The sequence below is a fragment of the Drosophila subobscura genome, chromosome J (genome assembly GCF_008121235.1).
Source record: "Drosophila subobscura isolate 14011-0131.10 chromosome J, UCBerk_Dsub_1.0, whole genome shotgun sequence".
In the NCBI taxonomy this organism is placed as follows: domain Eukaryota; kingdom Metazoa; phylum Arthropoda; class Insecta; order Diptera; family Drosophilidae; genus Drosophila; species Drosophila subobscura.
The window spans coordinates 3,309,814-3,324,848 of NC_048532.1; the positions used below are offsets into that span (position 1 = coordinate 3,309,814).

General features: G+C 43.9%; 1 protein-coding gene across 1 annotated transcript; it reads right to left on the reverse strand.

Annotated features, from left to right (window-relative positions):
• Positions 1-8,520: 8,520 nt before the first annotated feature.
• On the reverse strand, positions 8,521-14,221 carry LOC117894954 (LIM homeobox transcription factor 1-beta). Its single transcript, XM_034802284.1, has 6 exons — positions 13,939-14,221; positions 9,771-10,488; positions 9,450-9,664; positions 9,206-9,393; positions 8,874-9,141; positions 8,521-8,803 (listed from the first exon to the last, which is right to left on the reverse strand). The coding sequence occupies exons 1-6, from the start codon at positions 14,054-14,056 to the stop codon at positions 8,598-8,600; spliced, it is 1,713 nt and encodes a 570-aa protein (XP_034658175.1). The 5' UTR covers positions 14,057-14,221; the 3' UTR covers positions 8,521-8,597.
• Between the last annotated feature and the right edge of the window lie 814 nt (positions 14,222-15,035).

Sequence of the window (15,035 nt, forward strand, 5' to 3'; positions counted from 1 at the left end):
AACCATAGCTACCATAATTTAATGAAAACATAATCTGCATTCAGAAAAAAAAGAGAAAAATACGCAGAACCACCGCCAGAGCCAGAGCCAGAGCCAAGCTCGCGAGTGAAAAGTGGAAAATCGACGGCAAAGGGTGGAGTGGCGCCGGGACCCTCCAGAAGTTGGAGAAAAATTCTATTAAATGGCGACAGGTCTGTTAAGGGCTTTTGTCGGGCGCTCAGGGACGGTTCCCTATGAGAGATTGTGTGTTTTAGCAAGTATTAGCTGACTTATGGATTGGACAGAGAGCAAACGAATTTAGTTTCTAAAATAGTTCACAAGTGAATTCTCTTGAATAATAAAAATGTTCTTATCTTAAAAATGATTCAAGTTAAATAATTATAGCTTGTTAAGATCAAAACTTTGCTTTAATACAATTTTTATTCTAGCTTTTGAGACATTCCTGTAACATTCCTGATTTTTCTAACAAATTATGTGTGTACATATTAACATATGTACATATGAACTGATTAACTGTTTTGAAATATTGAATTTACAATCTGATTTCGAAGAATTTTTTTATTGATGTTGAAAGAAATTGTAAATGCTTTGGACCTCCCCCTGCAGCGCAAATTTCAGCTGCTTTTACGTTCATATTTTCCAGGATTTTCTTAAACAGAAAATCCAAGAGGACATTGTCGAGTATCTGGTTACGGCTCTTTCTTCTTACCATTTTGTTCAATTTTCTGTTTAATTTTTTTCGCCGTCATTTTTTGTGACTTCGGGGCTTCTTTTAGCGGCAGTGGCGCGACTTGAGCAGTGACTTGAGTAGCTCGCAGAAAAGTTTCCTAGACAACTCCTTCAGGAGGTAAAAGAAAGTCGCGGGACTGCCGCCTGAATATTCTTTGGGCTTTGGAAGAATCAGCAAAGCGCGAAGGACCGACCACTTGTGAATACGCTTTGATGCGCTCGGCTTTGTGCGTGGCTGTGACTGCCGTTGTCGATGTTATGTCCTGGGGAGGAGGAGTGGGCCATGGGTCGCCATACCTCCCTTTTTCCTGCCTCTGCTGCTGGATTTTTATTTATTTTGACTTGGTTTGCTATGCCGGGAGCCTTTGCTGGCTTCAAGTATTTCGTGAGTAGCGTAAAATACGCGCGGGAAATGTAATAAAAACATTTTTTCCAGCGGCTGCAGTAACAGCAGCAGCCAACATCTTATTCCTTCGACACACTGCAGCCCAGCCTGACTTCTAGTGCTGCTACTGCTGCTGGGCTCAACTTCTGCTTTGAGCTACTTCTTCCAAAGTATCTAGAAGATATTTTTAATACATGCTCGCGACTTTCAGTACACCCCCACACACAGATACGCACATTTCTGATGTTGTGTACGTTTACCCACTTAGGACACTCATCGCATCTATGGCATTCATTTGATGTTGGGTTCGCTGCCCCTATCGGCAGCATAATGAAAAACATTCCGGTCATATGCAAAAATTTGCAATGCATTTTCCTATTTTTGACAAACTTCACGGTTTTGGGTTTTGCTCAAATTACGAGTACATTGCGAGTATGTTGCAGCAGGACCACAAATTTCCTTTAAATATGTATTCGAAATTTGCATATTAAGCGACTCTCCTTGCCTGCTACTCATTTGCATTTACTGCTGGCTGCTGCCATTTAGTATGAGAAGACGGAATCGCATTTGGTAACACCTTGGCCGGAGCCTGGGCCTGGCCTGCTCAAAAGTCAATCTTCATCCAGCTGTAGCTACATTCATTGTCTTGAACTACGCCCCTTTGGTGTCTGGCCTGTCAATGGAGGAGGACTCGGCTGCCGGAGACAGGCGACGATGAACCCCACTGAGGACTGGCAAGTCGATGCGATGCTGATGATGTGGGAGGGGTGGCTCTGAGATTGAGGACATCCAACGTAGTTTGCCGTTCGATTCACCAGCTGCCGAATTTTGCAATTCAGATTTCTTGTATTCGGGGGTGGGACCAACAAGACCAAATGTCAAAGGCAAAATACAAGCTCTATCACACGGATTTCGAATCGAAATAGATATGTAGAGAGATAAACGTGGAACTGAATAAATTTACTAATTTCGATAATCCCCTATTATCTGAAATCTCTCTGTATCTGATATATTGATAAAGCAAATTTTCTGTAACATATTTTTAAATTGATCTTTTGCGCTTTTGCGGTAAAAAGCACAAATGTTTGGCATTAATGCAATTTCTTTTGTGCTAAATATTTTGTGCTAAATGTAAATATGGAATTTAGAGGGCATTATATGTACATAGATTAATTGTTACAAAATTATTTTCGATAGTTATGTGTTTTTATTGAAACATCCAATGTTTTGTTCGGGTGTATTTTTAGCTAGGAAATGTACGTGTGTTCAGTGGAACATTAAATTACATTTTGTTCAGCACACCAATTTACAAACGTTAAAGTTACATATTATTAGTCAATTAGTATAAACTCAAGTGGGGCTAATGCTTTTAGCAGGTTTTTGGCCCTTTTCGGAAAATATTACATTTTGCGGATGCTTGTTAGTTCATTTATGTAGCGCTGCTAGAGGTCTGGAGCTACAACAATCGCGAAGCAGACGCAATAAAATATTGAAAGTATTGATGAAAACTGTCTAACTGAAGACGAAACTATTGAAATTTTAAAGAAAACGAGAAGGGACGTGTGAGACGCTTCTTACGCGTCACAACTTTTATACCCGGCACTCAGTACTACATCTGCACTTTAACGGTTATTTGTCAAAATTTAAATTTTTTCTTCATCTGTCATCTACATCAACAACACTGCTCACGCCAACACGCTCCTTTAGCTCGCCACCCTCCCCTACAGACACACACTGCAGAGTCGCGACAGAGGCAGAGGCAGAGACGTGTCAGGGGGAGAGGCCATAAGCAGCGCGAAGCAGAGTGTGAATGCTGCGGGACGGGGTGGGTTTGGCAACTGCAAATTAATTTCTTCTTTGTGGCTATAATAATGATCCAATCGTATCCCAATGATCTGATAGATATGGCCAGTCCCTACGGAATAGCGTTTTTAGTTTTCTTTTATCTTCAAAATTGTAGATTTTGGAGGTTTTCGCCCTTTTGCGGGGGCGGAAAGGGGCGGGGCTCATTTTTGAAATACACTTGTAATAGTGTGAGCATACAGAAGTATGGATGCAAAATTTGGTGGCTCTAGCTCTTATAGTCTCTGAGTACTAGGCGCTCATCAGGACGGACAGACGGACAGACGGACAGACGGACAGACAGACATGGCTCAATCGACTCGGCTATTGATGCTGATCAAGAATATATATACTTTATGGGGTCGGAAACGTTTCCTTCTGTGCGTTACATACAACCGTTACTCGCACAAATACAATATACCCTATTTACTTTTCGAGTACCGGGTATAATTATCCAATTTATTGGTTAGGTGAACAAGTACTAAGAGAAATGCAATCGCATGTTGGAGCGATTCAAATAAAATTAACCAATCAATCAATCAAATTTTTTGTTTTAATGTTTAAAAATGTTTTAAATATTAATAATACCTAATCTTTTAAATACATTGTTAATTAATAAAAACGACGTAAATGGCTTTCAGTTAGTATGAGGGCGACAGGAAGGCGTGGTCTAACAGAAAAAATTTTTTTTTACAAATTATATTTCAGTCTAAAAATCATTCGTGCAAATTTGTAGAAGTCTAGCTTTACTTTTATGATTAATGCCAACAAATTCGTCTTTTTACCTATGCACTATGCATAGTGCACCATGGCCATGGTGAAATGTACAGAGCTAAACTGATCTAAGTCTTGATCTCTAAATTTATATTTGCTCGCAGCTAAATTGATGTCAAAATATTCATGGATCCTTTGGGTATTTTTCCACATATAACCCCCAATTACTGTACCATGTGGTTGGTGCAGTGAGATAATTTTTCTCATTAGACATCCGATGACCGTTCAAGGGCCGACATGCCTTAGTGCCACTTTCAGGCCTATTAGAAACTCATTAGTCGCCCGATGGGGGCAAGTTTTGAACTAATAATGTGGTAGCAGAGTCTGTTGTATGCGGGCAGCACAATTGAAAGAAATTTTCAATTTAATGGTAGAGTGTGGCCTCGAAAGAATTGGATCTCTGTGAAGGGGAACATGCAAGTGGTTCCTGCTGCCTGGTTGGTGCCTGATGGCAGCTATGTGGCTGGACAGGACGGCAGTCTAGTGGCCAATTACAGCCCAGCCCACAAGGCACAATGCACAAGGCAGAAGGCAAAAGACACAAAACCAATCTCAATCTGTGGCATCAAGTAGACAAATATAGACTATTGTATGCCTATGCACGTAGTGCATTCCCATCCTGTCTCCATTTGGTATTCAAAAACTGTGCGTCTGTGCGATTTTGACGCATATTTGCCAAGCACACAGCCGTATAACCATCTATACTCGTACCCCCATACGCATCCCATCGACACTCGCTTTCACAGAGCACCAAATGTGTCTGTGAGTGGCAGAAGCAGCAGCAGCAGCAGCAGCACCAGGCTGAAATGCACAGTTGCTTCATTTTGCAAAAGGATTTTATTAAACCCGAACCAGTAAAGTCACTACAGAAGCCGAGCGCTCGTCTATAAAGGCAAGTGGCAGAGTCTGAAGCCCCACTCCACTCCGCCCCTTGCTCCATCTCCAGCTTCTGGGGAATCGAAGTCGATTTGCGTGTGCGCCTGTTTGCGTAGTTATGGTAAATATTCATATTTGTAGCGTGTGCGCAATGTGTTGAAATTAGCATTTATGAATTTTGTGCCAAATGTCGAGCTTGAACAGAAGTTTAGCCATCGCACAGCGTGCGTACGGCACGTACGAGTATGCACAACAGCTCCAACTACTCTGAATGACTTGGCCCACTCATTTACCGCAGTCCCCCCTCGGTTTTCCGGCTTCTACGGCTGTATTATGCTTTGTGGTTTTCTGGGCCAGCGGCTCACATTTAGTCATTGGCCGTCCATTTGCATTTAGATTGCGGCACCACCAATCCAGTCACCAACCCAACTGCCACGACTGACTTCTTTGAACTACTTGCTCAGGGCCGGAACAGTGAGTGACATCTGTGCAAGATGTTCTCTCTGATGTCCGACAACTTGTGTGGCTCTTTGCGGTGAGTTGTTCATGTTCATGGACCCCGATTTACCTAATGAGAAGTAAAATATTCAGCTTGTATGTACCCACATACTCGTACATACATACATACATACATATTAACATTTAGGGAAAAACTAAAATATACATTTTCCTCGATAGTGATATTTAATTTGAATCTGAGCTTTTTCCCTGTTGTATGGAATATTTATTAACCTAAGAGAAGTCCTTATCATGTTTGGTTTTGGTGTATCATAAAAACATGTCGCATTTCCCACAGAATTGAATATAAAGTTAGAACTAGCTCGGTCTGTTTATATACATACATATGTACAACAACTAGATACGAGTGTATCGTACTCTTCCCACGAGTCGAATCCTCACTGGATCTGGCCATTTTTCACTCAAAAATTGATTCACTTTTGATGGCAATTGCTCAAACACTTTTGCCTTTCTGGCCTTTTGTCAACACACACGCCCTAAGAAAATAAAAATAATGGCGCATTTATATTCCCGATTTATATTGTGCATTTGCCTCAGTGCGATGTCCTTTATGGGGAAAGAAAATTGGTTTTTAATTTTATTGTTTACACAAAGAGATGGCGAATTGTATTACGAGCTGGAAATATCGCATAAAAATGAAAATGTTGACAACGATTTGTTAAACTGATTCGACTTTGAAAGCCGTTCTTTCCTTGGCTGTATCTGTATTCATTCTTGGATTTGGAGCATATTTTGGAGCGCCTCAAATTGATATTATATTGGCACATAACGCCAAGACAATAATTTTACGATCAATGAAGGTTAATGTAACTTTTGAGGAGGATTTTATGTTCTAGGATGGCGATTGAGTTGAGTGGCTAATCCCAATCTATATCTACAAATTTGTATTTGTATTTGTGTATTTAGATGGTACATTTGAGTTATAAATATCTTCTAGCAGTAATGGGAGCGGATGGAAAATCCACACTTGTTTATCTGGTTGCGTTCTTCAACATGCAAACACACGAAAACTTCCGGGGGGAAATTTCCTGCTGGTTTTTTATTTTTTGTTTTGAGCGAGCATTTGAATACACCCACTTCCCACTGCCGTAACGTCAATTAATTACGTAATTTACACATTTACGAGCGGAGCGGAAAAAGATCATTGAACACAAAGAACGCTTCGTTACCACGGGCTCGGTGGCGTCGCTCGAATGTGGCGCCAAGAGCTGCTCTCAAGTACGGAAGGACATTGTCCAAAAAAGGACTCGCGACGCTTTTTCTCGCATTGCCCGTGGTGTATTTTTTCCAGAGCCGTTTCGCTTCGCTCCGCTCCGTACCGTGCACTTGTTTGGCCTTGTCCGCGTTTGATTAATGATGCGGACTCGGATCTCTTTTTTACGTGCCCTGTTAATGCGTGTATCTGAAACGACTTACATGCTCTATCATGCTCATATCATCGGGCGCAAAGTGGCAGAGAGGGTGGACGACTGCTCGTCTGCAGATTCCTCGAGGGCTGCGGCTGCAGTCGGTGGTGGTGGTTGAGCTATTCTTGTATGCTGGTGAGGCCGAGCCCTTTGTTTGAATATTTTTACAATACTCCGACTACCACCACCGACCCATCCCCTGCTGAACCATGGGCAGAGCCAGACCTAGAGCCGTATCGGTGTCGCGATTGGGGTATAATCTGGTTAGCAGAGCTGATGAGGAAAACAGCCGTAGTGCGGAGACGGTGACGTTTAAGCACAATTGCTGTGGCTAATGCGACACATATTGTGACAAATTGCATACAGTTGCGCTGGGTTGAAATCAGTGGGTGGGTATGGGTATGGGTATGGGTATGGGGCCTGTGATGTGTAAACACGTGTTGCAGTTCCCCAAAACTCAATTTGGAAACTAAATGCTTAGTGGGCCCCAATTGAAGTTCAGTAAACTTTCTTAAAGGTTCAGTAATTAAACACACCCCGAGATATCAGAAATTCGAAATAGAGACAGAAAGTTATAAGAATAGCGACAAACAAAAAGAGATTAAAATTAACTGACAAATAATTGCTAAAAATTTGACTGATTCCAAGACAGAACGAGAAGGGACGTGTGAGACGCTTTTTACGCGTCACAACTTTTATACCCGGCACTCAGTACTACATCTGCACCTTAGCGGTTATTTGTCAAATTTCACATTTTTTCTTCATCTGTCATCTACATCAACAACACTGCTCACGCCAACACGCTCCTTTAGCTCGCCACCCTCCCCTAGAGCCTTACACTCTGCAGAGACGTGTCAGAGGCAGAGGCCACAAACTGCGCGAAGCAGAGTGTGAATGAGAGAATGTGTAAAAAACAAATATAAGTTGCGGGACGGGGTGGGTTTTGCCACTGCAAATTAATTTCTTCATTGTAGCCATAATAATGCTCCAATCGGATCCCAATTTGGTGATCTGATAGATATGGTCATTCCCTACGGAATGACGTTTTTTTCTTTTATCTTCAAAATTGTAGGTTTGGGAGGTTTTTTTCTTTTATCTTCAAAATTGTAGGTTTGGGAGGTTTTCGCCATTTACGGGGGCGGGGCTAAGTTTTGAAATACACTGGTTTCAGTGTGAGCATACAGCAGTCTGGAGCCAAAATTTGGTGGCTTTAGCTCTTATAGTCTCTGAGAACTAGCCGACAAACAAGACGGACGGACGGACGGACAGACAGACATGGCTCAATCGACTCGGCTATTGATGCTGATCAAGAATATATATACTTTATGGGGTCGGAAACGTTTCCTTCTGTGCGTTACATACAACCGTTACTCGCACAAATACAATATACCCTATTTACTCTTCGAGTACCGGGTATGAAAATACTACAAATGTATAGTTTGCAATCAAAGGCCCAGCTTAGCTTGTACTTGGCATTGCATCGAGTGCTACTTTCGTGCTTTCCTAAAACTTTGCATGCATATGTAGTAGGTATAAAGCTCAAACATACATTGTGAAATTGAGTTTCAAATAAAAATCGGATGTCAACGCTTTCTGGACTATCCGGTGCTTTCTCCACAACGGGAGCGAATGACAAATAGCGCCAAGCAAAGGACGACTGTCAGAGGTCCGATTTTGCGACACTGTCATGTCGATTCCGTCAACAGGGCCGTCAGCAAAACCTGGACAGGGCAGGGGCCCTATGAACAATGCATGACGAAACGGCATTTTACGCCCGTACAGCCGATTGCACCCTGCTTCGGGGTGGCTGTGACTGCTGTGTCAAATGCTTTGTTCCTCCTGTCAACCGAGCGGAACTGATTCAGAGGCTGCACCTGCAGGACCAACGAGCGGCAGCCGGGCGGTTGCGTGGGGTTGTTGCGCAAGTGCTGGCGGTGGCCATCATTGGGGTGTATTGTAAAAGGCGCTGCGTGGATTCAATTGCTAGCATATTAACATTCGTTTATTTTACAAGGTCTAATTTTGATTTGGGCTTAAAATTTGGAGTGAGGGGCTTTAAGGATGGACTAGTGCTCCAGGGCTTCCTTGACACCGCAATCGCCGTAGGCACCCAGCTCCTCGGGCCGAAAGTACGAACTTTGCATACTGTAGAGTCGGTCGATCGGGTTGATCATGGGCGTCTGCGTGAAGGGTCCCATTAGCTGCTGGAAAGTGGCGTAGCTCAGCCCCAGAATGGTGTTCAGTATTGGCTCGTTGTTCTTGTTACAGTTCTCTGTGGATAGGCCATCCAGGAAGGGGTTATCTTCAGGGTCAGCTTAGGAACGGCTAAGTTAGGTACTTACCCTTGTTGGTTTCCATGCAGTTGAAGGGCACTTGCTCCTGCTCCTCCTTGATGCAGCGCATTCTGGATAGTCCCTCGGAGGCATTTGAATATGGCGACTCCATTTGTGACTCGCTGTCGCTATGCGCCTCGTCCTTGATTTTGGTGGCCAGACTGCTGTCGTGCGACTCTTGTGAGTCCTGGGAGTCGCTGGCTCCTTTGCTAGGCGGCTCTTGCTTAGCCTTCTTCTGTATCTTCTTGACCTTGGCGCGTTGGTTTTGAAACCACACCTAATGAGGGAAAAGTAAAAAAGTAATTTTGGAGAATAACAAACACAGATGTTTTATTTTGTACCTGCACGATCCTTAGGCTTAAACCAGTCTCCTTGGCCAGATTCTCTCTCACTTTGCGACAGGGCTTGGGTGACACCTCGAACGAGGCCTTGAACGAGCGTCTCTGCTGGGTGTTGAGGATCGTGCGTGGTCGCTTGGGTCCGCGTCTACCATCCAGTTTGGGCGGAAAGAGGTCGTCGCCGTAGTAATCTGCACAAATAATAAGTTAGGGTTTGGAAATGTTCTCGAACGCGTCGTGGACTCACCATAGCCCTGCAGCATCTCCACCTCCTTTTCATAGTCGAAGCGGCAGAAGAGTTGTCCCTGTTTTACCACATACTGCTCGCCCTTCTTCAGCAGGGCTCCGCACACCACACAGGCAAAGCACTTCAGATGGAAGACATTCTCGTGGCACCGCATCACTAGCTCATCAGCGGCGACCTTATGGCCACAGCCCAGGCAACGATTGCGGATGTAGAGTCTGCGTGGAATGGAAATGGAATGGACACATTGCTGGGGTCACATGGTTCTCCGACAAGATGCCCAAATGGCAAAATGGAAAAATGGCGCCTGGCATATGCACTTACCTCTCGTAGTCAATGCGGCAGTAAAGCTTGCCCTCCCGAGAGTAGCACGAGTGCACTAGGTGGAGCGAGCAGGCGGTGCACTTAAGGCAGCCCTCATGGAAGGAGTTATCCAATACGCGCATGATGTAGCGATCACAAATGGGCTGGCAGCAGTGGGCGCAGTTGTTCATCGGGAGTGCCCCCATGTCCCCTCCCATACCCGTGTGCTGTTGCAGCGGTTGAGGCGCTTGCGGTGTGTTTGATGCCGATGGAGGTACGGGGGCCGTGAAGCCGTCCATCCCATTCAGACTGCACTCCCCCAAGGTAATGCGGTTACAGAGGTGGGGCGGTCCCGGTCCCATGCCCATGCCCATCGTCTGTTGATGCTGTGCGTGGCCATTGTTTATGGCGCTGTTGCTGTTGTGGTTGTTGCAACTTCCGTTGACATTTCTGCTGACTGACGCCATTTTGTCATGGTGGGCTGCTGCTCCGGCTTTGCCACTTGTAGTGTCTGTTGCTGTTGTCAAACCTCTTCCTGTTGCCGCTGCTGTTGCTGCTGCTGATGCTGGTGTTGTTAACATGCGTTCATTTCCGTTCAACAGCAGTTGATTGAGGCCCCCAGCCTGTGGCTGCCCCGCTCCTGAGCATGGTGCGGATCCTCCCTTAGCTCCTGTTCCTGGTCCTGGTCCTGGGCCGGCTCCCAGTAGATTCTGCTGTTGACATTTTATGTCCATTGGAACTATTTTGGTTTTGTGGTCGTGTCGTGGGGCAGGCAGCCCCCAACATGCAAATGAGAATCATTTCAGATATTTTTATTTTCCCTTTGGCATGCACATTGCGGCTGCAAGAGGAGTGTGCGAGTACGAGTACGAGTGACTGTATGTGTTTGTGTACGAGTGCGTACTCATATATGTATGTGTTGGTGTGTGGAGCGTTTTGTGCCAGTGTGGGCCTCAAATTTACAACTGCGGCCAGTTGGCCGTGGCAAAAACTATGCCCCAAACTGGATTTTGTATTTGCGGTTCAACTCGTTTCGCTCCGATCCATCCAGTGTCCATCTCCCATCTGTCCAGAACATAGCCATGGCCACCACTGCGCTGGCCCCTTTCGAGTGCCAGTGCTCGACGGAGTTGTGTGACCATTTGCCAACCATTTCGAGTTGTAGTAAATTTGTGGTTTTGCAATTATTGAAATGACTTTTCCAGGAACGAGTGTGTGCCCCTGCCCCTCTGTCCCCCTGTTTGGTTACACTCGAAATACTCCCCGTCCCAAACGAAAAAAAAGGAAAAGCCAACTCTGCGTATACGTAATGGAATCGTGTGTGTGTGCGTGCAATTGTTCGGAATGGCGCAAAAAATGACTGTACATTTGCGGTGCTTGTTGTGCTTGGCCTTTTGTTCCGTGTTGTCTCAATTTATGGCAAATTGCTGAAATTTTACCGTAATTTGTTTCCCAGCATGTGTGTGTGCGTCTGTGCGTGTGTGTGTCGCTCTTTTTCAGTGTTATTATTGCATGCCCCCCTACGCGTGGCCCCCCTCACGCGAATGTGGGCATGTCATTCGCGCATTTTGAATGAATGAATGGTTTAAATGTGCGCGTAATTTCATTAAATTTTTGCAACATTATGCATATCTGGAATGTAAATTTGAGCCACAATTATGCGCGGAATTTAAAAGTTATCCTGCCGTCATTTACATGCATTTTTTGATAGGACTAAAACACTTTACTCCTGGTAGATCGCGGGCAAGTAAACTAATTTATTTTGGGAATGGGTATAAATTAAACAAAGAATGAGAGTTACTGTAGTGGTAGATTCGTTTGTATATACCTAATTCCTTGCCTGAATTCAATGTTGCTGGATTCAAATTAGGTGATTTTCTGATTGGGATCTGCTAACAGGGCAATTGAATACACTATTATGACATTCGGCAGTTGGAGGTTTAAGTTCAATACAAAACTATTTATATTCATTATTAATTATGTACATTAATATTGTGGAAATGTATTTTGTTAATAGTTTAGTTTGTTAATCAAACTAAAAGTTAGTTTGATATTTTCACTCAGATTTTCGAATTGCTAAGTGCTAAAATAAGAGATCCTGACGATTACTCTTTTTGCTTCTCACAGAATTCGCCTTTATAAATAAGGTCACCAAAGAGTAGTGACGATTCAGGAAAATATTCACAATTCTATACCAGGTACTCGAAGAGTAAATAGTGACACTTCCGAAGGGAGTGGCCATATTTATCAGATCCCCCATATTTATCAGATCGGCCAGAATGAAGAAAATCATTTGCAGTGGCTTCCCCCCATCATTTCCAACAGCTTGATACTGCTTATTGTTGTCATTCTTTCTCGCTCGCACACTCTGCCTCATGCAGTGAGATGTGATGTGGATTTATAAAAAATTTTAAATTCGAGAACATAAGATTACATACACCCTACATTTGAATGTACATACATATGTACATACATATATGTATGTATGCTGTCTGAGTACCGGATATAAAAGTTGTGACGCCTACGAAGCGTCTCACACGTTCCGCCTCGTTCTTCTTGCTTTTATCAAGTAATTTAATTCGAAAAAATTTCCATGGCAAATATTGAGAAAGACAATTGAAAATCTGATTATTAGATCAATGTCGATTTCTGTCACTATCCAGATGAGTTACTTCAAAGAAACACATAACCGCCCATTCAACTGTCAATGGAAACTGAAACCTCCTGACGACTGGCATATCCCGCATTTCCCCTGGCTTTGATTAACTTTAGACACTTTGAAGAATGGGTGCTCCTAAGGACTGCTGCAGAGTAAGCCGCTCAGCGGCCACACCTGTTACACTTTTGTGCGCTCTGTGATGCCCTTTGGCAGATCAAAATATATTCCGGCATGTTTGCCGGACATGTTCTTGCGTGGCGTCAGCGGATTAAGGACGACAAGTGCAAATCCGACATTGATAGGTCTACCCCCGCTCTAATTAGATTCTAATGTGCACTGAGAACTAAGGGGCGGATATAGGAACATCGAGCAGCCACCCCGCGATTCTTGTAACTAAATTATAAGTGAATTTCTTTGAATTGAATCGGCTGTAGTAGTTTGCCGGGCTAACCGGGGCATTTAAATGAATCAACAAAGGGGATGCCCACCCTTATGTCGCTTCATACATAAAATATGCTTTGGCTTAACCCAAAACGGTTACCGAGTTAAATTCCGGGTGCGGAACGGAGACTTACAATGACGGTTACGGCGGCTGGCGGCATATGTTGCCAGTCGACAGACAGCAGCCCGCGAGCGGAAACCCTTGCCAGGATGCTGTGTGTCGCCGCTGCCGCTGCCTTGCCACAGCCTCTGCTTCAGCCGTTTGTCAGTTGCTGATGGGCACTGCCGGGAACTGACGGCGTTTTATTTAATCGGATTTGGGCACACAATGAAATTACGGATCCGTTTTGTTGTGCCAGCAATCGCAGCGTAAATGCTTTGTTTTGGGCTAATCTCTGACAGAAGTCAAATTTGCTTTCCACTGGAAAATATGTTGAAATTTTCCCTGGCTTCTCGCCAGTTGGATTTTAGCACTTGATGTTCAACTTGTGGGTGTCACCGTGAATGGAAGTCTCTGTTTTGACGGATATTTGGCAACATGTGTGCAATTGCAGTGGCGGATGAGGAGTCATTTTCTTGGCAACAAAATGGATTGTAAAGATCCTTTAGTCGTAACTTTTATTGTCAGTGCTTACGCAGCTAAAACTCTTGGTATCGATGTTACAACGGTTCCTTGTCCAAATTGTTTGAATAACATACTTTTGATAATAGAGTTTTAAGTAAATGTGTACTTTTCCAGCATAATTAACTATGTTTATTAAATATTTTGCATACTGAAAATAAATTAAGTTCGTCTGATTAACTAAAGTAAATTGAGTTCACAGACCTGTAGACCAATGCTTGTCCTAAGACAGAACACATATTCAAATGATAAAGATTCCTAAATTCAAATAAAATCATCAACAACCACCAAATAAAGATTAAACGTATAAATATTAAACCCAATTCGGAAAATGGAAATTCGCTCTAGATTATTTCGATGATGCCCTCTGAGATTCCAAAGTGCCGTCGGAATATACAAGTTTTGGAAAAGCCGTCGGCTTTTTGTCGTCTGTCAGGAATCACTTCGCCGCGGCAATTGATACTTACACATTCCAATTTGCATTGGGTGCTGCTCATCGATCATTGTGTTTTCGTTTAGTTTGGAAAATTCAAAGTCACAATTGCTGCCAATTACATAATTTTCGCAAAGCTCTCGGATGAGCATGGGATGTGATGTAGGCAGCAGGAATTTCCTTTGTTTACTGGCACATTTTGCGAAGTTTTAATGTCTCAAAATAATTCGATTGTCGCTATTATTCGATTGGGAACTTTCCAGCGGCCTGCGTCGAGGTTCTCTGACCTAGCCCTGTTACGAAACGCGATGCTTGAATGATTACGGACCTCTGATGTTAATGAAATTTGTTAAAAATCATCTGCTCTTCTTGCCAGATGCACGGCCCGATGCTGCCGATGCCACTGCCACTACCGCTGTCGAGGTAGGAAATTCTCTCCAGCTGGAGGAGAAATGGCCACTGGGAGCGCCATTTTAAATGGTATGACTGTGGGGGTGTACCTATGTGAATGGGAAAGCATTTCCTGAGCTCCAACCCCTGCAGGTTGAGAGCGAGAGAGACACTGCCATTTAGCCTTCCCCAGCCTCGGGGGCGCATGCGTTGACCTTGCCTCAGACTCCGCCACAGATTTGGGGCGCTTCTGACTTGTTTTGCCTTTGTTGTTTGCACTTTTGACTTTTGTCTTTGTTGTTGGCGGGGCAGCTTTTATTTGTTTTGTTGCACGTAGTTTGTATTGACAAAAGGATGTTTGGCTCGGCGATTTCTTGCTTGCTTTGTCGACTCGCCTCACCTCGCCTCGCCTCGCCTCGCTTCGGTTCCTGTCTCTGTCCCTGCTTCGGCAACAACATCCCCAAAGATTTTCCTCGAGCACTGGAAATCTATGGCCGGAATGTTGTTTTTTTGTGTGCAGGCCACGATTTTGTTCTCTTTTTTTTCCGCAGTAGCTTGTAAATTTTAAATTTATTGATTTTCGATGCCTTACGGTCGGAATTAAATTAAAGTTTTCTCCTCAATGTCGCAGCTTTAATTCGAGTGTCGGACCCCGCGCCTGCCGTGTTAATGACAGATACTCGTGCTCGTAAATGTCGGCATCTACCGGCTACTCTTTAAACTTTGTCCAAATGAATTTCG

Coding starts and splice junctions, on each gene's coding strand:
- LOC117894954 (XM_034802284.1), bottom strand. CDS start 14,056: ATGCTCATCCGAGAGCTTTGCGAAAATTATGTAATTGGCAGCAATTGT. Junction 9,665..9,770: donor TGCCGCATTGACTACGAGAG/GTAAGTGCATAT, acceptor CATTCCACGCAG/ACTCTACATCCGCAATCGTT. Junction 9,394..9,449: donor GGAGATGCTGCAGGGCTATG/GTGAGTCCACGA, acceptor TTATTTGTGCAG/ATTACTACGGCGACGACCTC.